The 25,061-nt window shown below is 45.1% G+C and overlaps 1 protein-coding gene across 3 annotated transcripts in view; it reads left to right on the forward strand.

Annotated features, from left to right (window-relative positions):
- The window catches only part of rpusd4 (RNA pseudouridine synthase D4), a 33,796-nt gene extending 12,681 nt beyond the window's left edge, over window positions 1-21,115 (forward strand). For 2 of the 3 annotated variants that reach the window (XM_059954056.1, XM_059954055.1), the window contains exons 4-7: window positions 7,585-7,678; window positions 9,256-9,406; window positions 11,801-11,898; window positions 12,105-12,590. In XM_059954056.1, the coding sequence (XP_059810039.1) occupies window positions 7,585-7,678; window positions 9,256-9,406; window positions 11,801-11,898; window positions 12,105-12,332 (571 nt within the window). In that variant the 3' untranslated portion in view covers window positions 12,333-12,590. Of the gene's footprint in view, window positions 1-7,584; window positions 7,679-9,255; window positions 9,407-11,800; window positions 11,899-12,104; window positions 12,591-18,895 lie in introns of those variants that run through there. The other variant, XM_059954058.1, reaches the window with a different exon arrangement.
- Window positions 21,116-25,061: the final 3,946 nt, after the last annotated feature.

Genomic DNA, 25,061 nt, shown 5'->3' on the forward strand with positions numbered 1-25,061 from the left:
TTCTCTCACATTTAGTTCTCCTGCACGATCTACAACCCAACCTCTGTTTGTTTATCCCATCAGCACACTATTCCTTGTGATCAAAACACTTACCTGATCAAAGTACCATCCTGGTTCTTTAATCTATCTCCACAACAGGCCCATTCTTTTGCCATCCCTTTCTAATTTGTCAGGGTCTTAAGTTGGCCCTTTTGGAAGCGTGAGGTGTTCTTGAGAAACTAGTTTGGCAGGGGGGGTGGGAATCAGAATCTGAGTGCAGGGATTAAGGTAGAAGGACAAGGGCATGATGCTAAGAGTTCTGAGTTGATGCGGAAGGATAGGCAGGGGAAAGAACATAATTGTAGCCAGTTAAAGGGGTTGAAATGTGTCAATTCAATGCTAGGAGTATTAGGATCAAGGAGGATAAACTTAGAGCATGGATTAGTACGTGGAACTACGATGAAACTTGGTTGGAGGAAGGACAGGATTGGATGATGCAGGTCCCGGGGTTCAGGTGTTTTAAAAGGAATAGGATGGGAGGTAGAAAAGGAGGGGCGAGTGGCATTGCTGGTCAGGGATAGTATCATGGCTATAGGAAGGGAGGACGGTGCAGAAGGAGTCCACGGTGTCAGTCTGGGTGGAAGTCAGAAATAGGAAGGGATCAATCACTGTGCCGGGAGTAGTCTATAGGCCCCCAAAAATCCCGAGGGTAGCTCTCGGGATACCGAGAAGCAGATAAGCAGGCAGATTTTAGAATGGTGCAGGAAATACAGGGTAGTAGTTATGGGTGATCTCAACTTCCGTCATATTGACTGGCACCTCCTGAGTGCAAGGGGGATAGATGGGGCTGAGTTTATCAGGTGTGTTCAAGAAGGATTCCTGACACAGTATGTGGACCGGCCGACGAAAGGAGAGGCTATACTGGATCTAGTTCTAGGTAATGAACCTGGACAGGTGACAGACCTCTTGGTGGGGGAGCATTTTGGTGAGAGTGGCCACAACTCCCTTAGCAACAACATAGCTATGGAAAGGGATAAAATCAGACGAAATGGTAAAGTGCTTAACTGGGGAAGGGCTAACTTTGAAGGGATGAGGCAGGAACTAGCGAGAGTAAATTGGAAACAGATGTTCAAAGGGGAAAGTAATGTGGGAGAAGTTTAGGGACCACTTGAGTTGCGTTCAGGATAGGTTTGTCCCACTGAGGCAAGGAAAAAATGGTAGGAAAAGGGAACTGTGGCTGACGAAACGTGAGGCAACTCGTCAAGAGGAAGAAGGAAGCATATGTTAGATATAAGAAGCAGGAAGTAGGAGGGGCTTATGAGAAATATAGGGTAGCCAGGAAGGAGCTAAAGAAAGGACTTAGGAGAGCTCGAAGGGGGCATGAGAAGGCCTTGGCATGTAGGATTATGGAGAACTCCAAGGCATTCTATGCATATGTGAAGAATAGGAGGGTGACGAGAACGAAGGTGGGACCGCTAAAGGATAAAGAGGACATCATGTGCATGGAAGTGGAGGAGGTTGGGGAGGTCCTAAATGAATACTTTGCTTCAGTATTCACAAGTGAAAAGGATCTTGATCAGGGTGAGGTTGAAATAGAGCGGGCCTGTGTACTGGACAATGTGGAGATTAAGCAAGAAGTGCTGGATTTTCTTAAAAACGTTAAGATTGATAAATCCCCAGGGCTGGATATGATACACCCCAGGTTGTTGTGGGAATTGAGAGAGGAGATCGCAGGAGCATTAGCTATGATCTTTGATTCCTCTTTGGCTGCAGGGGAAGTGCCAGAGGACTGGAGAATGGCAAATGTAGTTCCCTTGTTTAAAAAAGGTAATAGGGAGAAACCTGGGAACTATAGACCGGTGAGTTTTATGTCGGTGGTATGCAAACTACTGGAAAGGATTCTTAAGGATAAGATCTACAAGCATTTGGAGAAGTACAGTCTACTCATGGATAGTCAACATGGCTTTGTGAAGGGAAGATCGTCCCTCTCGAGCCTCATTGTTTTTTGAAGAGGTAACAAAAGAAATTGATGAGGGTAGGGTAATGGATGTGGTCTACATGGACTTTAGCAAAGCATTTGACAAGGTCCCTCATGAGAGACTCATCCAGAAAGTCATGAGGCATGGGATAAGTGGAACCTTGGCTGTTTGGATAAAAAATTGGCTTAAAGGAAGAAAGCAGAGGGTAGTTGTGGGAGGAAAGTATTCTGCCTGGAGGTCAGTGACTAGTGCAGTGCCGCAGGGATCTGTCTTGGGACCCCTGCTATTTGTGATTTTTATAAATGACACAAAGATTGGAGGAGTTGTGGATGGAGCTGTAGGTTGTCGAAGGTTACAAGAGGAGATAGACAGGCTGCAGAGTTGAGCAGAAAAATGGCAGATGGAGTTCAATCCGGACAAGTGTGAGGTGATGCATTTTGGAAGGACAAACCAGAAGACTGAGTGCAGGATTAATGGTCAGTTACTTAAAAGTGTGGATGAACAAAGGGACCTTGGGGTTCAAATCCATACATCTCTCAAGGTCGCTGCACAGGTTGATAGGGTAGTTAAGAAGGCCTATGGGATGCTAGGCTTCATTAACGGGGGATTGAGTTCAAGAGTAGAGAGGTTATGTTGCAACTCTACAAATCTCTGGTGAGACCGCACTTAGAGTATTGTGTTCAGTTCTGGTCATCTCATTATAGGAAGGATGTGGAAACTATGGCGAGGGTGCAGAGGAGATTTACCAGGATGTTACCTGTTTTGGAGAATAAGTCATATGAAGCAAGGTTAGCAGAGCTGGGACTTTTCTCTTTGGAGCGTAGAAGAATGAGAGGGGACTTGATAGAGGTCTACAAGATTATGAGGGGCATAGATAGGGTGAATAGTCAGTACCTGTTTCCCAGGGCACCAATTGCAAACACCAGAGGGCATATGTACAAAATTGAGGGAGGGAAGTTTAGGGGAGACATCAGGGGTAAGTTTCTTACACAGAGGGTTGTGAGTGCCTGGAATGACTTGCCAGGGATGGTGGTGGAGGCTAAAACATTAAGGTTATTTAAGAGCCTCTTGGACAGGCACATGGATGAAAGAAAAATAAAGGGTTATGGGGTAGTGTGGGTTTAGTACTTTTTTTTAAGGATTATATGGGTCAACACAACATGGAGGGCTGAAGGGCCTGTACTGTGCTGTAGTGTTCTATGGTTCTATGATGCTATCCAGAAGGTTCTTTGGAAGCTAAGAATGTCATGCAAATCTTGTTATTACAGCTGTTTTATTAGATATTCATAACAAAGAAAAATAGCAACAGAAAGGAATGTGTTGGCATTAGAAATGATCTAGGAAGTGTGGTTTGGGCTAGCTTGTTTTCTGGCAAAGGAGTTCTTGGTAAGCAGGAGGCTTTCAAAGTTGAAATATTGAGATTACAAAGTTTTGTTATTGTGTTTATAAAAGGCAAGGTGAACATGTTTAGCGAATTGTGGGTTTTGAGAGATATTGAGACTTTGATTAAGAAAAAGAAACGGGTGCATAACAAACATAGGCAGCAAGGAACAAATGAAGTGCTTGTATACAAGAAGTGCAAGAGAACATGAGGAAAATCGTGAGGGCTAAAAAAAATGCATGACGTTGGTCTGGCAAACAAGATAAAGGAGAATTCCAAGAACTACAAATGGATAGCAAAGGACAAAATTGGCCCACTTGAAGATCAGTGTGGTTATGCATGCATGGAACTGAAAGAGATTGGGAGATCTTATATGGATTTTTCCATCTGTTTCTTGGGAGACGGACACTGAGGCAAAACACTAGTGTATCTAGATTACAGAATCTGAATGTATCCAGCTTGCCATCTTGAGTCAAATTAGGGTGAATAGGTTCTCAGGGCCACCTTGACAGGCCTGGACTTATCTATCCTAATTTACCTCAAGACAGTGCAGAAAATAAGTAAGGATGTGCTGACATTGTAGAGGGGTTCAGAGTTAGTTCATGAGAATGATTCTGGGAATGAAAGAGTTATATTCAAGATTCAAGATTCCAAAACATTATTGTCATTCTAACCGTACATCAGCTCTGCAGGGCAGAATGAGACAGCGTTTCCCAGGAGCAATGCAATCATAACATAACAAACGTAACACTAAATAATAAACATAACAATAAATAGTAAAACACAACAGCCACATGTCAGTTAAAAACAAGTTATAAGTGTCCAGTGCAAGTTAAAAGTGTCCAAAGCAGAGTCAGGTAGAGCAGCTATTTAGCAGTCTGACTGCCTGTGGGAGGAAGCTGTTTAGTAGCCTTGTGGTTTTAGTTTTGATGCTCCTGTAATGTTTACCTGATGGCAGAAGAACAAACAGTTCATGGAGAGGGTGTGAGGGGTCTTTACTGATGTACCGTGTCTTCTGGAGGCATCGACTCTGAAAGAGGTCTTGGACAGAAGGTAGGGAGACCCCAATAACCTTTTCTGCTCCCCTAACCACCCTCTGCAAGGCTTTTTTGTTGGCAACACTGCAGCTGGAGTACCAGGCTGTGATGCAAAAGGTCAGCACACTCTCAACCACGCCTCTAGAATGTAGTTAAGATGTTAGTGGGGAGTGATGCTTATTTAAGCTTCCTCAAAAAGTGCAATCTCTGCTGGGCTCATTTCACAATCCCAGTGGTGTTCCTGGACCAGGTGGGATTGTCCCGAGATCTGCACCCCAAGGATGTTTTCCACTCTGTCCACTGTAGAGCCGCTGATGCTGAGGGGTGTGTGCTCAGGCTGAGACCGTCTGAAATCGACGATCATCTCCTTGGTTTTGGTGACATTAAACATCAAGTTGTTGTCACTGCACCAGCTCTCTAGATGTTTAACCTCCTCCCTGTACATTGTTTCATCATTTTTGCTGATGTGCCCCACCACTGTGGTATCTGAGCAGTGAGCAGTGGCCGGAGGTTCTGGGTCTGTTCTCACTGGAATTTAGAAGAAGGAAGAGGGGGAACCTCATTGAAACCTATGAGTGGATGTGAAAAAGATATTTCCTTTGTTGGGGTGTATAGGATCAGAGGGCACAGCCTTAGAATAGAGGGACGCCCATTTATAACAGAGATGAGGAATTTTTTTGGCCAGAGGGTGGCGAAACTGGAATTTCCTGCCACAAGTGGTTGTGGAGGTCATATCATTGGCTGTATTTAAAGTGTAGGTTTTCTGATTAGTCAGTATGAAAGGATATTGGGAGAAGGCAGGAGAATGGGGTTGAGAGGGAAATGGATCAGTCATGATGAAATGTCAGAGCAGACTTGAAGGGCTATATGGCCTAATTCTGCTCCTTATGATCTAAAATAACTGCTCAATAATGAAAAAGCTTTTGTTAGCATCCTTGGCTGGAGAAGCAAGGAACTGGACCTGTTGAAATTTGTCTATCCCTCAATGAGGCTATAACGGATGCAATCTCACTGGCTCTCCACTTAGGCTTGGATCACCTGCACAGTAGCAATATAACAATAACTACGTCAGGCAGTTGTTTATTGATTATAGCTCAGTGTTCAACACAATCATGTCCTCAGTTCTCATCAACATACTCCAAAACCTGGGCCTCTGTACCCCCATCTGCAATTGGATCCTTGACTTCCTCACAGGACGATCACAGTCAGCATGGATTGGTAATAACATTTCCTTCTGTCTAGCACTGGCACACCTCAAGGATGCGTGCTTAGCCCACTGCTCACTCTGCACCCATGACCACGTGGCTGGGCACAGCTCAAACACCAGTTATAAATTTGCTGATGACACAACTGTTGTTGGCAGAATTTCAGATGGTGAAAGGTGGTGCGCAGGAGCGAGATCAGCTGGTTGAGTGGTGTTGCAACAACGACCTGGTAGTCAACGTTACTAAGTGGACTTCAGGGAATACACACTAGTCCTCATCAGAGGATCAGCAGTGGAAAGGGTGAGCAGTTCAATTTCCCTGGTGACAACCCTGGGCCTGGCACGTTAACGCAATTACTGTATGATGCAGCTATATTTCATTAGGAGTTTGAGAAGACTTGGCATGTCACCGAAGTCTCTCAGCTTTCTGCAGACGTGGAGAGTATTCTAATCAACATCTGGTATGGAGGGGCCTTTACACAGGATCAGGAAAAGCTGTTGGAAGTTGTAACCTCAGCCAGCTTCATCATTGCCACTAGCCTCCCCAGCATTGAGGACAATGCCTCAAGGGTAATGCCTCAAAAAGCCAGCATCCTTCACCCAGGACAAGCCCTCTTTTCATTGCTACCATCAATGAAAAGGTACAGGAACTTGAAGGCACACTCAATGTTCCAGGAAGAGCTTCTTCCCCTCTGCCATCAGATCTGTGAATGGACAATGAACCCATGTACGTGACATCACTTTTTGTTTGCTCTCTTTTTATGAACTACTGTACGTACGTGTGTGTGTGTATATATTTGTAATTTCTAGCTTTTAAAGTTATTGTGTATTGCATTGTACTGCTGCTGCAAAACTACAAATTTCACGACAGTGATATTAAACCTGATTCTGATTCTGGGATATATCTGGTGTCCTCTGTTCCCATGTTTGAAGAAAGAAGCTGTGCAAAGGAGAGCTGGGTCTAAGTTTAACTTGTTAGGTATGTACTGCTAGGTAACTGTACGATGTCTGCACACTGTCTCTGCCTTTACGCTATCCTAACCCTTGCCTTGCTGCAACTTCCACAGTTGGGGCCAGCTGTCGGTGGACCTGGATGAAAGTGTAGAAGGGTGGGTTAGTAGGTTTGCAGGCAACACAAAGATTGGTGGTGTTATGGACAGTGAAATTTGTTAAAGGTCACAGTGGGATGTACATCAGTTGTAGATGCAAGCGGATGGAGTTTAATCAGGTGAGTGTGAGGTGTTACACTTTGGGAGGTCAAACGTAAGGAGTCAGTACCGTTAATGACAAGGACTTTAACATTGTTGATGTACAGAGCACTGTTGGGATCCAAGTCTATGGCTCCCTGACGCTGGCTATGCAAGTAGAGCGAGTGGTAAAGGTGCTGTACGGCATGCTCGTCGTCATTAGTCGGTGCCTTGAGTACAAGAATCAGGAAGTTGCATCTGTGTAAAACATTGGTCAGGCCACACCTGGAGTATTGCATTCAGTTCTGATCACCCCGTTACAGGACAGATGCCGGGACTTTGAAGAGGGTGCAGACGAGGTTCACCAAGATGGTGCCTGGATTACAGGGCATGTACTATAATGAAAGGATAGACAAACTTGGGTTATTTTCTCTGGAGCAGCAGTGGCTGAGTGCTAACTGCAGAGAAGTTTATAAGGTTAGGAGAGACAAAGCTGGTATCATATACCCCAGGGACAAAATGTCAGAAAGGAGAGGGAGGAAGTTCAGAGGAGATGTATGGGGAGGGGGGAGTTTGTTTTAAACAGAATGGTGGGTGCCTGAAATGTGCTTCCAGGGGTAGTAGTGGGGTTAGGTATGATAGAGGTGTTTAAAGAGGCTCTTGCGAACATGGATGTACAGGGAATAGAGCAATATGTGCATTGTGTAGGCAGAAAATATAGGGTGTCATTTGTTTAAGTAGTACAGCCCAGTATTGTGTCTGTTCCTGTACTGTACCTCTCCGAGTGTTGACCTGCCCCTCTCTCTCTCTATCTCAGGGTGGTCACAGTGGGAGTCCCTGTGCCTTCGGAAGGAGTCATTGACATCCCCCTGGTGGAACGAGAGGCATCACGACCCAGGAAGCATTTTAAGGTCAGCGAATGGGAGCCCTCGGAGTGAGCACCCTCTTCTCCAGAACTTTGCCACTCCCCGGAAAATGTCTCATTATGCCTGATCTCCAGGCGAGGCAGTTAGAGCACCAAGATACCCTCCAGCCCCTCGCCTGATGCTTCCACTGTCAGTCTTCTTCCCCCACCCCTGGCATGCAGGCTTCCCTGTTTTTCTCCACAGTGCTCATCCCCCCCCCCCACTATGGAAACACCCTCCCTGCACCCAGCCTTGTCCCCCGATGGGATCTTCTCTCCCTTCCTTGATCTCCAGGGTATGCAGTCCCAGTCTGTGCTTCGCCTTTTGCCCAGTACGACAGACCTGTGCACCTGCTGTGACATATTTTGGAAGGTCAATCCAGCAAAACATTCATTCCATAAACGGCAGGGCTCGAGGGAGGGAGAGTTGAAATAGAGGGACCTCAGAGGGTAAGTGCAAAGTTAGTTGAAGGCGGCGACACAGGTTGACAGGGTGGTGAAGTATGCTGGGCCAGTCAGAACACCGAGTTTAAAAGTTGGTATGTTATGTTGCAATTGTGTAAGTCATCGGTGAGGGTGAACTTGTGTTCAGTTACGGCTAGTCCTGTTAAAGGAGAGACTTGCTTAGAGGCGTTTTCTGCACTGGGAGGCGTGCAGAGAAGGTTTATTAGGATGTTGCAAGGTCAAGAGGGCTTGAGTTTTATGGAGAGGTTGGCCAGGCTAGGGCTTTATTCTGTGGAATGTGGGAGAACGAGGGGCAACGTTATAGAAATTTCCCATCGGGTTCAGCATTCTCAGCAGCTTTGGCAGGTAAGACTTGAGCACTGACCCCTGGGACACCCTCCCCCAGCCACAGTAAGGTCAGTTTATTCCCATTCTCTGGTCCGTAAGCAGTTCCTGACCTGTATTGACCTGTTGGAACCTCTGACTGCAGGAGAGGTTCTCACAGGAGGGTCTGCCCGCCCGCTGATGTAACTGCCCCTGCCCCAGAGCACACTGCCACATTGCCTGTGACTGGCAAGCCTTGCCCTCGTGCTTCCTCCATTCATTCTTGGTCTCCATCTCCTTTCCTCCCCTTTCCTTCAGCTCCTTTTCCCTACATTTCTCTGTCCCTCCCTCCCCTCCCCATCACTCCTTCTCCTGCCCCCTTCTCCCCACCTCTCTCTCACTCCCCTGCCTCCCTCTGTCATTCGCAGTGAAACTTTCTCCCTGCCACTTTTCCTCTTCATTCTAACCTCCCTTCTACCCTGCCCCACTCTCCTCCCACTCCCATCTTCCAGCATCTCACACTGAGTCCTCTCCCCCTGAAGCTGTCTCCTTCCCATCTCCCATTCATTCTCTCTCTCTCTCTCCCCCCTGCATTCTACCTCTCCCTCTTTCTGCCCCTCTTCCTCTCCCTATCTATACCTCTACCCCCTTACGCATTCTCACTTCTAACTCTCCGCCTCCCCTCTCCCTTTCCCGCCCCGTCTCCCCCATTCCACACTCCCAGCTTCAGGCACAGAATTAAGCTCCCTCTGCACCACCCCATCAACCTCTCCCAGGGTCAGACACAGAGTGACGTTCCTCCTCTCTGTCCCATAGATGGCCCTGGCTCCCCTCTTTCGAGTGGGTGATGCTGCAGGGAGTGTGGTGAGGGTGAGGCAGAACCGGTCGGCACACAGCGCAGTGACGCGCTACCGAGTGCTGGATACCTCTGGTCCCACAGCATTGGTGGAGGTTCAGCCAATCACAGGTGAGTTCTAGCAACACTAGTGGCAGGCCATCATGCAGCGTTAATCAGTGGAGTGCTGTCTGTTGTATCTGTCACCTGAGGAGGGTGGAAGGAGAGGCAAGGAAGGCCAGGACAGGGTTTGGATATAATATTCCCAAGGGAAGTGTCCTGTGAGGCTGTGGAGATCGGATTTGGGAATTAGAAGAGGTTCATTTGGCATGTTTGTCTTCATTGGTCAGGGTGTAAAATGAACAAATTTCACTGCATGTGCTGATGATATTAAAACTGATTCTGATTCTGCTTTGAAGGAGACTTCCAAGGTCAGTTACTTTACTTTCACACAAAGGTACCAGGGAGCTGCCTGGATTGGAGAGCATGAGCTTGAATACACATCGGTTCTTTTCTCTAGAAGCTGAGGGAAGTCCTGTTAGAGGCTTATAAGATTTCAAGAGGAATAGAGTAGACAGCCTCTTTCCCTTACAGTCTAATAATGTCTAATAGTATGGAAAGTTTTAAGGAGATGTGTGGGGTAAGTGCTTTCAAACACAAATTGGTTTATAAAATTACAAGAGGCATGGAAAGGTTAAGAAATGTCAAATAAAAGAGGGTGTATGTTTAAGGCAAGAGAAGAGCTGCTTAAGGAAGATGTACGGGGCAAGTTTTTTCCCCTCAGTTTATAGAATTACGAGTGACACAGATGGGTTAAGGAATGTCAGATACGAGAGGACATATGTTTAAGGGAGGTGTGTGAGGTAAGCATACTTAACACAGAGGGGCAGGTTTCTGCAACAGGCTTTCAGGGGCATTGGTGGCGGAAGCAGGTATGACAGCATTCAAGAAGCATTCAGTTAGGTGCTCGACCAGTGGGAACAGAAATATGGACCACGCACAGGGAGCCAGGTCAGAGTTTAATTTGGCACCCTGGTCGGTGTGGACGATGTGTGCCGAAAGACCTGTTCCTCTGCTGAACTGCTCTGTGCTTGCCTCAGTGTGAGCGAGAGCACGATCACACATGCAGTGAAATTGCGGGTAGTGTAGGAATAATGAAGTGTGAATATTAAGAAGGTTTAGTGGCTCTGTGATGAACTGGGGCTACATGGATGGGGCAGAAGCTGTTCAGTGTGTCCAGGGGAAGTTTCCCAAACAATGCATAGATAGTTCAGCTAGAGGAGGCTGGTGGCTGAGGTGTTGGTGGAGGGGCACTTTGGGACCATGTAGTATGGAAGTCCCAATGCATAGGATTGCAAACGGCTGTAGGCTCAGGCAGCTCCATCATAGGCACAACCCACCCCATCATCTTGAATTCATCTTCAAGGCACAATGCTTCAACATGAAGGGTGTTCACCATCCAAAACGTGAAGAGTGGGTCTTCAGTAACAAGGGGAGGGTATTCTCCTTGTTACTGAAGACCCACTCTTAATGTTTTGAGAACAGCTTCTTCCCTTCAACCATCAGATTTTAGGATGGTCCATTAATCTGTGAACACTACCTCACTATCCCAGTCCTGAGGAAGGGACTTGGTCTGAAATGTTGACTTTTGTTAATTTCTCTTGATGCTGCCTGACCTGCTGTTCCTCCAGCACTCTGTGTCTGTTGCTCACTGTCTCACTATTCTTCTTTATCAATATCTATCTATCTATCTATCTATCTATTTATTTATCTATTTATTTATTTATTTGGCAACTTGGAGTTATATTTTGTCTTGCACCGTACTGCTTTCCCCAAGCAGCAAATTTCATGATTCAAGTCAGTAATAATAGATCCAATTTTGATTATCTTTAAAAAATAACTTTGGAAAAATGGGAGTTCTAGCCTGAAAGTTAAAGTTCTCAATTAGGGCCAATTTTAAGAGATAGACGGGAACTTGCAAAGATTGATTGGGGAGAGACAGAATTGGACAGAGGGAGACTGGGATCAGTGTGTTCCACTTCCAAATCCTGCAGGATTTTGATTGGTATGATTCAGGTGGGCTGAAGGGCCTCATTTCTTGCTGTAGCAGTCACTAGATCAATCACCCTCGTGGAACAGGAGAGGGGGAGCAGGGAGAGAAAATAATGTACGGCTTGAGGTGTGGGAAAGGGAGGGTGTTACAGAGATGGGTAGGGGTATAGGTGAGGGAGAGAGGGTCGCGGAGAGGGAGCGGCACAATGGGGGAATGGGATTATGGAGACAGGAGGGGCTTGGAAGGGATGGGGTCATGGAGATTGGGAGGGGCGCATGGGAGGGTTAGGTTCATGGAGATGGGGAGGGGTGCATAGGCAGGATAGGGTCTTGAAGACTGAGGTGGGGATCACAGATTGGGTGGGGTGCAGGGAAAGGAGGCAGAGAGTCATGGGGAGGGAGTCGATTAGGAAGTAAGAACCTCGGTGAATCCTCCCCACAGCGGGGCCCACTGACCATCTCCTCTCTCTTCAGCCGTGAAGCACCAGGTGCGGGTGCACATGGCCCTGGGTCTCGGCTGCCCTGTCCTCGGTGACCACAAGTATTCCAAGTGGAGCAGCCTGGAGCCACAGGTATGTGTGGAGGGAGGGGCCGGAGAGAAGGGGTGAGTGGCTCAGGGAGAGGGAGCAAGGGACCAGAGGGGAGAGAAGGCACGGGATGGAGTGAGGTGTGAGGGGAAAAGAGGCAGGAGGGAAGGGGGAGGGAGTGGGAGGTGTTAGAGGGCTGGGAGTCTTCCCCCTCTCACACCACACTAACTCATTCTCCTGTCTCCACACAGAAGCTACCTCGCTCAATACTCACCCTCCTGGGCTTGACCCAACCAGTGTCACGTCACCTGGGTCTGCACCTACACTGCCGGGAGATTGCCCTCCCACCAACCTCCCCCTCCCTCCCCCCGACCCCCACCTTCCTCTCCACACTCCCACCCCATATTCTGCACTCCCTCCGCAAGCTCAGGCTCCATCTCCCCGCTACCAGCAAGGACGACCCACCAGTGAATGGCTGAGGGCAGGATGGTGCGGAGAGAAGAAGTAGGACTCGCCTCAGTACTTGATTCCTCACTCCCCTCTTGTCCAGCTCCCTCTCCCCCTCTCCCTACCCACTCCTCTTCTCCACCCAACCCTTTTTACTTTCCTCCTCACCCCTGCTGCCTTTTCTCCTCTCCTCTCTACAGACCCTGTCTCCCCCTACACCCTACCCCTCCTTTCTCTACCCCTCTTCTCACCTGATCTTTTCACTCTCCTAAATAAAACTGTGAACTTCACATACTTTGACGGTTCAGGTTTTTTGGGTCTGGGGGAGAGTACGTTACCGGTGGCACTGAGTCGCAGCACAGAAACAGGCCCTTTGGCCCATCTCATCACTGCCAGCTAAGGTGCCCTCCTGAGCTGATCCCATTTGTTTATGTTTGGCCCATATTGCTCTAAACCTTTTGTATTTATGTACCTGTTTGTGTCTTAATTGTAGTTGTTTCTCCCACTTTTGACAACTCCTTCTAACCTACCTCCGTGTAGGCAGCCTGTCCATAGAACATTACAGCACAGAAACAGGCCTTTTGGGCCTTCTTGGCTGTGCCGAACCATTTTTCTGCCTAGTCCCACTGACCTGCACCTGGGCCATATCCCTCCATACACCTCTCATCCATGTACCCATCCCAGTTTTTCTTAAATGTTAAAACTGAGCCCGCGTTCACCACTTCATCTGGCAGCTCGTTCCACACTCCCACCACTCTCTTGTGTGAAGAAGCCCCCCCCCCATGTTCCCTTTAAACTTTTCCCCCTTCACCCTTAACCCATGACCTCTGGTTTTTTTCTCCCCTGGCCTCAGTGGAAAAAGCCTGCTTGCTCTATCTATACCCATCTTAATTTTATACACCTCTATCAAATCACCCCTCATATCACCTGTCCCTTTAAATGTTTCCCCAGTCATCTTACACCTCTGCTGTCCAGTTTAAGACTTCTTGACCTCATAAGTAGCAAGATTGTACCACCTATCCTCTGCACCTCTCGTTTCATAAACCTGTGCCAGGTCACCTGTTAGCCTCAAACAAGAGAAAATCTGCAGATGCTGGAAATCCAAGCAACATATACAAAATGCTGGAGGAACTCAGCAGGCCAGGGAGCATCTGTGGAAAAGAGTACAGTCGACATTTCAGCAGAGGCCCTTCAGGAAGATGGTGCTTTCCACCCAGGTGTTAGGGTCCAGGGTGTTTCAGAGCGGCCCAACAGGGAGGATGAGCTGCCAGAGGTCGTGGTACATATTGGTGCCAGTTACATAGACAAAGTGGGTAAAGGTCTTGCCCTGTCTGTATAGAGAGATAGAGAAATGCCAGAGGAACAGAAGTTCTGCATAGGGCATTCAGGGAGTTAGGTGCTAAGTTACAGGGCAGGACCTCCGGAGTTGTGATCTCAGGTTTGCTACCTGTGCCACGTGCTAGTGAGGCCAGAACTTGGAAAATTATACAGTTTAACATGTGGCTCAAGAGTTTGTAAAGGAAGGAGGGAATATTATTTTGTATCCAGGGAAGGTGGGTCCTGTACAGAAGGGATAGTTTGCACCTAAACTAGAAGGGGACTAATATTGTAGCGGGAAGGTTTGCTAATGCTGCACAGTGGGGTTTAAACTAAGAGTTTCAGAGGGACGGGAACCAGAGTGCCAGAACAGTTAGTGGAGAGGTTGTGGACACAGATGTTGGTAAGACCTCGGACCAAGTCAGGAATCAAAAGGTTGAGCAAGGTGCGACCTGTGCCCTGAGCTGCTTGTATTTCGGTGCCAGAAGTATCATAGGAAAGGTGGATGAGCTCTGGGCTTGGATCAAAATCTGGAATTATGATATTGCAGCCATTAGTGAGAATTGGTTGCAGGAAGGGCAGGACTGATGGCTCAATATTCCGGGGTTCCGTTGTCGTAGATGCGACAGAATGGGAGGGATTAAAGGAGGAGGAGTGGCATTACTAGTCAGGGTAAATGTCACGGCAGTGCTCCATCAGGGCAAACTGGTGAACTCATCTCATGAGGTATTATGGGTGGACCTGAGAAACGGGAAAGGCATGACCACGTTAATGGGGCTAAATTACAGACTACCCTACAGTGCTGGGGATTTAGAGGAATAAATTTGTAAAGAGATCACAGATTGTTGCAAGGAACTTAAAATTATTGTAGTGCGTGATTTTTAACTTTCCATATATTGACTGGGAATCCCATACTGTAAAAGGCCAAGATAGGATAGAGTTTGTCAAATGTGTTCAGGAAAGTTCGCTTCATCAGCTTGTAGAAGTCCCACCAAGAGCATGCCATTCTGGATTAGCTGTTAGGGAATAAAACGGAGCAGGTGACATAAGTTTGTGTAGGGGAATGTTTTACCACAATGCAATGAGTTTCAAAGTAAATGCAAAGGAAGATGGGTGTGGTCCGTGGGTTGAGATTTTAAATTGGAGTAAGGGCAATTTTGATGGTACTAGAAATGATCTGGCAATTGTGGATTGGGAGAGACTGTCTTCTGGCAAGTGCTAAGTGGGAGGCCTTCAAAAACACAATTTTGAGAGTACAAAGCTTGTATGTGCCTGTCAGAATAAAAGGTAAAGATAGCAAGTGTAGGGAATTTTGGTTTTCAAGAGACACTGAGGCCCTGGTTAAGAGAAAAAAAAAAGCAACAAATGACGTGCTTATGGAATGTAAGAAATACAAGCGAACACTTAAAGAAATTGGAACTAAAGGAAGATATGAAGTTGCTCTAGCAGACAACGTGAAGGAGAACCCTAAGGAATTCTACAGATATGTTAAGATCAAAAGGATTGCAAAGGTCAAAATTTTGGTCCTCTGGAAGACCAGAAAGGTAATGCAAGCCCAGAGCCAAATCAGATAGCGGAGATCTTAAATATTTTTTTACAGCTGTACTTACTCAAGAGATGGACACAGAGTCTATAAAAGTGAAGTAAAGCAGCAGCATCTTCACGGGCTCTGTACTGATTACGTTTGCTATCCTGAGGTAAATCAGGGTGGATCAGTCCTCAAGGCTTGACAAGGCATTTCCTCGAACCCTATGAGAGGCAAGTGCAGGTTACCAGGATCCTGGCAGAGATATTTACAGTAAATCATCCTTAGCGGCAGGAGAGGTACCAGAGGAAGAAATTATAGGCCTGTGATTCTGACATCAGTTGTTGAAAAGTATTCTAAGGGACTGGATATATAAGTATTTGCAAAGACATGGATTGATTAAGGATAGTCAGCATGGTAGGTCATGTCTAGCCAACCTTAAGAGTTTTTTCTAGGAAGTTACCAGGAAACTGGATAAAGGCAAGGCAGTGGACTTTACCAAGGCATTTGCCAAGGTCCCTTAAGGGAGGTTCAGTCGCTCAGTATTCAAGATGAGGTAGTAAATTGGTTTAGACATTGGCTTTGTGGGAAAAGCCAGAGATTGATAATACAGGGTTGCTTCTCTGACTGGAGGCCCTGTGCCTCGTGGTGTGCCGCAAGGATCGGTGCTGGGTTGTTTGTCATCTATATCAAAAGATCTGATGATAATGTGGTCAATTGGATCGGCAGATTTGTAGATGACACCAAGATTGCGGTGCAGTGGAGTGTGAGGAAGACTGTCGTGGCTTGCAAAGGGATCTACATCAGCTGGAAAAATGGCAGATGGAATTTAATGCAGATGAGTGCAAAGTTTTGCACATCGGTAGAACCAAGCAGTGTAGGTCTTACACATTGAACAATAGGGTGCTGAGTGTGACAGAACAAAGTTATCTGGGAATACAGGTACATGATTTATTGAAAATAGCATCACAGGTAGATAGGATTGTAAAGAAAGCTTTTGGCACGTTTAGTACAGGAGATAGGATGTTAGATTGAAGTTGTATAAGACATTGGTGAGGCCTAATTTGGAGCATTTGTGTGCAGTTTTGGTCACCTACCTACAGGAAAGATATTGACAACGTTGAAAGAGTACAGAAAAAATTTACAAGGATGTTGCCGGGTTTGGAGCATCTGAGTTATAAGGAAAGATTGAATAGGCTAGAACTGTATTCTTTAGAATGTTGAAGATTGAGAGGAGATTTGATAGAGGTAGACAAAGTTTCCACTGAGGTTGGGTGAGGTCATGGGGTTAAGGGTGAGGAAGGAGAAGTTTAAGGGGAACCTGAGGGGATACTGTTTCTCGGAGGATCATGTGGAATGAGCTTCCAGCACAAGCAGTGTATGCAAACTAATCAAGTTTAAGAGAAGTTTGGATAGGTACATGGATAGTAGGGGTATGGAGAGTTACGGTCCCAGTGCAGGTCGATGTCTAAATGTCTTCAGCATGGATTAGATGGGCCAAAGGGTTTGTTTCTCTGACTATTGGAAATGATCCCTCATCCAGCAGATTACCTGGAGCATAATTGTGTCAACTTTAAAACGCTGCTCAAGCCAAGCCAGTTTAGCTCACAAAATGGAGAACAGTGTCACTTCATAAAATAGTAGCCTCCGTCTCCTTGGTCATGGCAGGAACAAAGGCAATTGGTCTGTTTGCTTCCACTGTCCTTGATTCACTCGAATACACTGAATTGTAAACTGTAGTTCCTTCTGGCCAACATCTCCCTCCTGTTGATCCAAAGATATTTATCTTAAGATCACTATCGTCCTCTAATCTGTTAACTACTCATAGCACTGTCATGAACCCCCAGCATGTGTGTGATGCTTACATCATACAAAGATAAAGGTAGCATTTACTTGTTGAATTTATGCACTCTGTATACAGACAATCATCATCTCTACACCATCCTCTTCCTTCTGTTCAACTTCAGCCTTCCACCTTTTAAGGTGATACACATTATACAATTACCAGGGTATATAAAATTGATATTACAGCAGCATGCAATATTATCCTCAGCCATGGATATATTTGATCCCCAATTTCAAAAGTTATCCCAGAAGTCGGAGTCACTCAATATGTAATTTGCTTTATCAGTGTGTCTTAATAACTTTTGTATGTTTAGTCCATTGATGGATTACCTCATTTGCCTACTTCTCAACTTGTGTCCAGTCTGTAGTCAAATGAGGAATTGGTTGCAATTCGGTAACAACGTAGTCCCACAACTATCAACCCGTATCAGTGCGTTGGACTGAAAGGTTCTCCTTCATTACCTTAGCTACTGCTGGCTGAGGCAAAGTTCAACCTCCAGTAGTCAAAACTAAAGTCACGCTCCCAAATGCAACATTGTGACTTTCCAAAAGACATTCTTCCCATCCCTTGGTATAAGTCGTTGTTGCTGTCACTTTGTCTGTTCCACTCTCCATTGCATATTGTAAGAAAAACTCATTATTTACAGGCAGAATAGACAATGAACAATTCTCATTAGTACTGAAACCACAATTCAGACATTTCTGTTGTGTCATCTCTGCTGGGTAAGTGCTTTGACGGCATCTTGATAAATCTATCCCTTTCCAAGTACCATTAATAACAACAGCATGTGTTGGTGGGTTACTTAAGGATAGCCAAGTATTCTCATGATATTTGCCCACATTGTAAATCCTTTTCAAATGGTAGGTTAAACTATTTCCATGTTGGGGAATATGAAATACTGCACCATCATAAAACCATCACAGGTACCCAGTACTCTCTTAGATAGTTTAAGACTTCTAATATGACACAAGGGTACCTTTTCTCCAACCCATACTACAAGGATTGATGATAAGTTCGTGCTTAAGGTAGGAGTCAATATTAGAAAACCTAGCACATTTATTTTTCAAAATAGGCCCCTCCTACACTTACACACTTAGTCCAGTGGTCGTGGAGCATACGGGTCCCTTCTTTATAGAAGTGGTCCACAGCAGTGGTGATTGATAAGTTCGTGGCCTAATGTAGAAGGCGATGAGTTATACAGCTCTCGTTACATGCACATGCAGTTCAACTCTGAGTGAAAATGCAGAAAGTTTAAAGTTAATGTCATCTTCTGCCTTAGGCCACAAACTTATAAATCACCCCATGCTGGACCACATCTGGAGGTCCAAGACGCTGACTTCTACAAAGAAGGGATCCACATGCTCCACGACCACTGGACTAAGTGTGTAAATGTAGGAAAAATAAATGTGCTAGGTTTTCTTAAATTGACTCCTTCTACCTTAGGCTACGAACTTATCAATCACCCCTCCTATTACTCATCTGAAACCCAATTTGATACATGGTGCGCATCAAGCTGTAATAGATTGTTACGAAACCCCGTAATTGGGTCACTTACCAGGAAAGATAGGTCCGTTGAAGTCTGATGGTACTATTTTTAAAAGTATTTATTGATAAAGGGGCACAAAAATAAGATTAATGCAACCATACAGATAATATGCGTCGTCAATACTAAATCTAAAGTGCAGGTATAATAATAACCAATAAGAAATAGCTCTATCGTTGTCTAGGGGATAATGTATTGTCCGATGGAAATATAACAGGATCTGTTAGTTCGTTCAAGCTGCAGCGTTTTGGGGTTTAAGAGCGAGGCGGTTTAAACTTGCCCAGGTCTTTTATGATGCCAATCCGTTGAGTCAGGGGAGTGGGTTTCCCTGTTGTTAGCTAATAGCCGTTTTCTGTGGTTCCAGCCACCAATTCCAGCAACGGAACTGACCGCACGTGGCCTCCTTCGGATGACTTCTTGCTGTTACGTGGTCACTTAACGTTTCTTCTGGTGCGTCTGAGGGGCTGTTCCTGCAGACCCTCTTTTATCCTGACTCACAGGGTCATAGATGTCAATCAGGTTGGGGGTGATGCAATCTCTCCCTCAACCAGCCCACTTTGCCTGAGGGCATTCACGTAGCATAGTCTCCAATCCACACTTCGCCTTCCAGAGACAATGGCCATGTCCCGCAGCTTTACATCGCTGGGGGGGGACATTCTGCACGTCTCTCTCTCATTTCCTGGATCCCTTGACCCAACCCAACAGTGATCTTGCGATTCTCACAAAGGAGGGGGCTACGGATGTAACAAGATACATACCAATCATGGCGAGCAACCAACTAGCACATATAGTACAGATTTCAGGTTTATGTACTTCCTTAGGATAAGTGGTATATGCAGGTGTCCATCCTAGGACACTAATACACCTTTGTCTTTTCCAGGGTGCTGTCGGCTCCCTGGTATCCCCTTAGATCATGATACCAGCGGATCATCTGATTTTGTCCTCCCTCTAGGACCACAAACTTCCCTTCATATACACTAGGACTACTCCACCCTCAACACATACATGGCTCATACAACACATGGCTCTTTGTATATTTCTGACCCTGCTCCTTCTTTTAGTTTTTAAACTCTTTACCTTTCTTCTACTGGCTGCGACTCCTACCCATTTAAAGCACTAACTCATCAGCCTTCCTATTCCCCTCAGGATAAATCTGAGTGGGCTTTCACCTTTATGGCTCCATATTCTTTCCCCTTGGGCTCTTTCAAATATATACCGCAACAGAGCAGCAGATGGGAGAGGCCTTCCTTCTGCTGAAACAAACGCACTCGCTTCCCACAGAGGCAACTGCTCTGTAATGCTATGACAAGTGTACATTCTATGCTATCAAAGTGTATGACGATTCTGGCAGCTTTCTAGGTGGCTAACCACATATACTTGTGGTGAACTACATGTGCCTGTCTGGACACGCCCCCTGCTGACTGCTCCTGTGGCTCCTCGCACAGGTCCCTGTATAAAGGCGATCTGAGGCCTATGCTCGGCCTCAGTCTCCAGGACGTAGTATGATGGTCACTCACTTCTGGTTCCTTCTTCCAGTCAATAAAAGCCGATATCTCGCCTTACGTCTCAGAGTGAGTTATTGATGGTGCATCAATACTGCAGCTGCCTGAGCACTCATGGTGTTGGGTAATTTTATAGCTAAACTTAGCCTTCCTTGGCCCTCTTCATCCTCGACATATATACCACACACATCACTCCTCTCACCCATCTGTACGGACGATGAGCCTTCTTTGTTCTTGGGTATTGCTTTCCAATTTCTTTTCACTCCTGCCCCCCTTATTATTCAGATACAAATGGTCCCTTGGGATCGTTTGCTATCATATCCAGATACCCATGGGGTTCTGCAGTACAATAAAGATTATCAATAAAGATTAGCTGACTGACTACGACATTTTAACTTGAACATCCAGTAGTAGCTAGAAAAATGCTGAATTGCTTTTTGGACCAGTCCAATATTTAAATTTAGCTTCCATTTGCACTTTACATAACAAAATACTGGTAGCTTCAAAACTATTTTCCAAGGGATCTCAAACTCTATCAATATGTCAAAGGTCTTGAGCAACATCTTTTATATTCTGTAGAAGAAAGCATTTTGTTAGTAAAAGTAGCTTTTAGGATTGCTTTTCAAATGTTCCAGTCTTCCCAAAATATTAATTTCAAATCTAACTATCCACTAATGAGCAATTTCCCCAAATGCCCATTTCCCTCAGAAATGTGGGCATCTCCTTTCTAGAACAGAGATGCACAAGTTTCATTCTCAACCCAGATTACTCCTGGCCAGTGCGGAATGTCAATTTTTCCATGGAAAGTGAATAAAGAAACACAAAACAAAAATTGTCAGGACAAACAAAAATCAATGTTTGTACTGTTATTCCTTTAGAACCTTCCACAAGTAACTGCAAAACTTAATATACACCTTCTCTATGCCAATGCAGTTCTGTGACTAATGCAATGATGGCTTGGAGAAGGGAATTGGGAGGGGTAGGTCGGGGCAGGGAGGCAACCAAAGTATGATTGTACAATGGGTGCATCTCTTTTATAGATGTGAATTGTACATTTTTTAAACTTGTTTTGTACTGCTCAAACCACCTTTGTACTATGTTTGATTTAAAAAAGCAATAAAAATATTGTTGAGAAAAAAATAAACTGTTAATTACCTCCAAGAAAAGCTTTCACACAATTTTCAAATAACCATGGAAGAGAAGAAAAAACTGCTGGGTGGAGGAGCCCCATTAGTACAAGAAGACCAGGTATGGCATACAACGGGTTATTTCAAGAGTAAAGAAACAAAAGTTGGAGATGAGACTGGATGCAGGTCGACTCTGGCAGGGGCTTACAGGACATTACTTCCTAGAAATGTTTCACTACCAGATGAGCTGAATGCCTTTTATGCCGGATTTGAAAGGCAGAATATAACTACAACTGTGAAGATCCCTGCTATACTCAGTGACCCTGTGATTTCTGTCTCAGAGGCTGACGTCAGGCTGTCTTTCAGGTGGGTGAACACTCACAAGGCAGCACGCCCTGATGGAGTACCTGGTAAGGCTCTAAAAACTTGTCCCAACCAACTGGCAGGTGTATTCAAAGACACTTTAAATCTCGCACTGATACAGTTGATATAGTTCAGCATTTAACACTATCATTCCCACAGTTCTGATTGATAAGCTACAGAACCTGTGCCTCTGTACTTCCTTCTGCAATTGGATCCTTGACTTCCTTTTTTTTTTACAATATTTTTATTCAGAAGAAAAAAAAGATTTACAGAGTGCAACACATAGATACATCTCAACATAACTTGTATATATAATTCATATATTGTAATAAAATTGATCAAAATTTTATAGCATAACACATAAAGGAATACGACTCTGTAATCAAAAATTTAAAGATAGGTCATACATCATTTAAAGGCTTCCTAACCAGAAGATCACAACTTGTGCAGATTAGTAATAACATCTCCTCTTTGCTGAAGATCAGCACTGGCACCTCAGGGTTGTGTGTTCAGCCCACTGCTCTACTCTTTATGCTCCCATGACTGTGTGCCAGCTATACACTTGCTGATAATACAACTATTGTTGACAGAATCTCAGACAGAGACGAGAGGGTGTACAGGAATGAGATACACCAGCTCGTGAGTGGTGTTGCAGCAACAACCTTGCACTCAGCATCAGTACGACCAAGGAGCTGATTGTGGACTTCAGGAAGGATGCACGAGGGAACATGAACCAATCCTCATAAAGAGATCAGAAGAGGAGAGACTGAGCAGTTTCAAGTTCCTGTGTGTCAATATCTCTGAGGATCTGACCTGGTCCAAACATACTGATGCAGCTACAAAGAAGGCAAGACAGCAGCTATATTTCATGAGGAGTGCGAGGAGATTTGGTTTGTCACCCAAAATTCTACAGATACGGGGAACATTCTGACAGGCTGCATCACCGCCTAGTATGGTGGTGGGGGTGGGGGGTGGGGGAGGTGCTGCTACTGCACAGGAGCAAAAGAAGCTACAGAAAGTTGTAAAATTAGTCAGCTCCATCATGGGTACTAGCCTCTGTAGTATCCCAAGAAATTTTCAAAGAATGATGCCTCAGAAAGATAGCGCCCATTATTAAGGACCCTCATCACCCAGGACATGCCCTCTTCGCATTGTTACCATCAGGAAGGAGGTACAGAAGCCTGAAGGCACCCACTCAATGATCCAGGAACAGCTTCTTCCCCTCTGCCATCTGATGCCTAAACGGGCATTGAACCTATGAACACTACCTCACTGTTCTCCCCGTTTTTGCACTATTTTCAACTATTTAATATACAGATATATTCATTCTTCCCCCTCCCACCCTCTCACACACACTTTCTCTCTCTCTGAAACGCACTTTACACAATTGAAATATCCAAACCATTTACTTTCAATCATTTCAGAATATCTCTTATTCCTAAGGGTTAAACCGTTTCCCAAATATTCAGATACAAACCGACAAAACGATGAAATGTGTTACTCTGCCTATATTCATCATGTAAAGAACATTCTGACCCTCTATAACTCCAATCTCTGATTTTTGTTATGATTTAAATTACATGAACTGTTTGCTGTACAGCTCTGGGCTTAAATGACCCACGTTACTACATCTGAAACAGTAGAATTGAGCGCCGTACTGCCCTTCTACAATCTCTCTGCTGGCTTCTGTCTTGACCCGCATTTCCCACACGACATTCTGTGCATTTTCTCGGAAGGGCCTCAGGAGTATTCCTAAAGTTAAAATATACCTCCCGCACATCCTTCTCCCAAGCTCTAATCATTTTCCTAAGGATCAAATAATTCCAACATCGTTCTAGATTTGCCGGTGCTATGAGACACTAATGTTCTTAACCATCTATTTGTGGGTCGTTGATCCATACACCGCTTGAAACACCATCCACAGACGGGACGCAAATGTGACGTTTTCCTTTCCTCTGGTTAACAGCTACATAACGTGTTTATTGGGTCCCCGTTGTAATTACCCATAACAGCCAATTTCTTTAAGTCCTCATTTTGTTCCCACAGCATACCGATATGCTTCTGGCAAAGCAGACTATTTGTTATGATGCAAGCACTTTATAATCAATCTAGTAATCTAGTCCATGTATTGCTTTCTGGTAACTAATAACCTGAAACAGTTCCCTAAGATTGTCCCCTGGGCATATATGTCAGAATATCCTTAGCAATATGCATCATCTGCTGTACCCCAAATAGTGTAGTGTAAGTTATATTCTGGGGTTTGATTCCCTGCCCCCGCCCCTCCCTCTGCTGGTAACTAGAAGGGTCAATCATCAGTTGCTTGAATTTCTAGCATCTTCAGATTTCCTCCTGTTTGCATCGGTAGCACAGGCTCATTTTGATTGTATGTCGGCGGAGGGGGGGGGGGGCGAAGCTCCTCGCTATGACCATATTTGGATGCCTTATCTGCTAAATCTTGCCAATACATACCTCCACATTCAGCCCCTTCTCCTCTTTTATGTCGAGAGGTACATATCAGAATCATGTTTATTATCATCAGGGTGTGTCGTGAGATTTGTTAACAGCAGCAGCAGCAGTTCAATGTATTGCATAATACAGAAGAAAAATAATAAATATGTAAATCAATTGCAGAATGCTTATATTGAATAGATTAAAAAGCAGACAAAAACAGATATAATATATATTAAAAAGTGAGGTGGTGTTCACGAGTTCAATGTACATTTAGAAATTGGATGGCAGAGGGAAAGAAACTTCCCGAATCGCTGAGTGTGTGCCTTCAGGCTTCCGTACCTCCTACCCGATAGTAGCAATGAAAAAAAAGGGATTGGCTGTTGTGGAATGATCCGGAGGTGATGAGAGAGCTTAAGGTTTCGAAACCCTTAGGGAACAGTGATCACATTGAGAAGGAAAAACTAAATTCCAATGTATCGGTAATTCAGTGTAATAAAGGAAATTACAATACCATGAGAGGAGAACTGGCCAAAGTTGCTGAAAGGGACACTAGCAGGAAGGACAGCAGAGCAACAATGGCTGGAGTTTCTGTGAAAAACGATGAATGTCTATGATTTGGACTATGGGATTAATGGACTTGTGGCTAAATCTGCCGATGATACAAGGATAGGTGGAGGAGCAGGAAACAAAGGAAACAAAGAGCCTGCAGAGAGACTTAGGTCATTTAGGGGAATGGGCAAAAAAGTGGCAAATGATATACAATGTTGTAAAGTGTATATTCATGCATTTGGTGGAAGAAATAAATGGATAAACTATTATTAAGATGGGGAGAAAATACAAAATGCAGAGATACAAAGGGACTTGAGAGTCCTTGTGCAGGATGCTGTATCCAAAGAGCCATGCCTGTCATGTGATATCACTGCCCTCACCTGGTCGGAAGGCACATCACATGCCAGTCAACATTTTGCCCCTCCCAACTAATCAATGCACACTTGACCACCTTAATTGGATTAACCCAACTAATACCAAGCCGTTAACCCTCCAGTGAATCACCTGGGCTGGACCCACCAGCCCCCCCCCCCCCCAA

The sequence above is a fragment of the Hypanus sabinus genome, chromosome 29 (assembly GCF_030144855.1).
Source record: "Hypanus sabinus isolate sHypSab1 chromosome 29, sHypSab1.hap1, whole genome shotgun sequence".
NCBI classification, from domain to species: domain Eukaryota; kingdom Metazoa; phylum Chordata; class Chondrichthyes; order Myliobatiformes; family Dasyatidae; genus Hypanus; species Hypanus sabinus.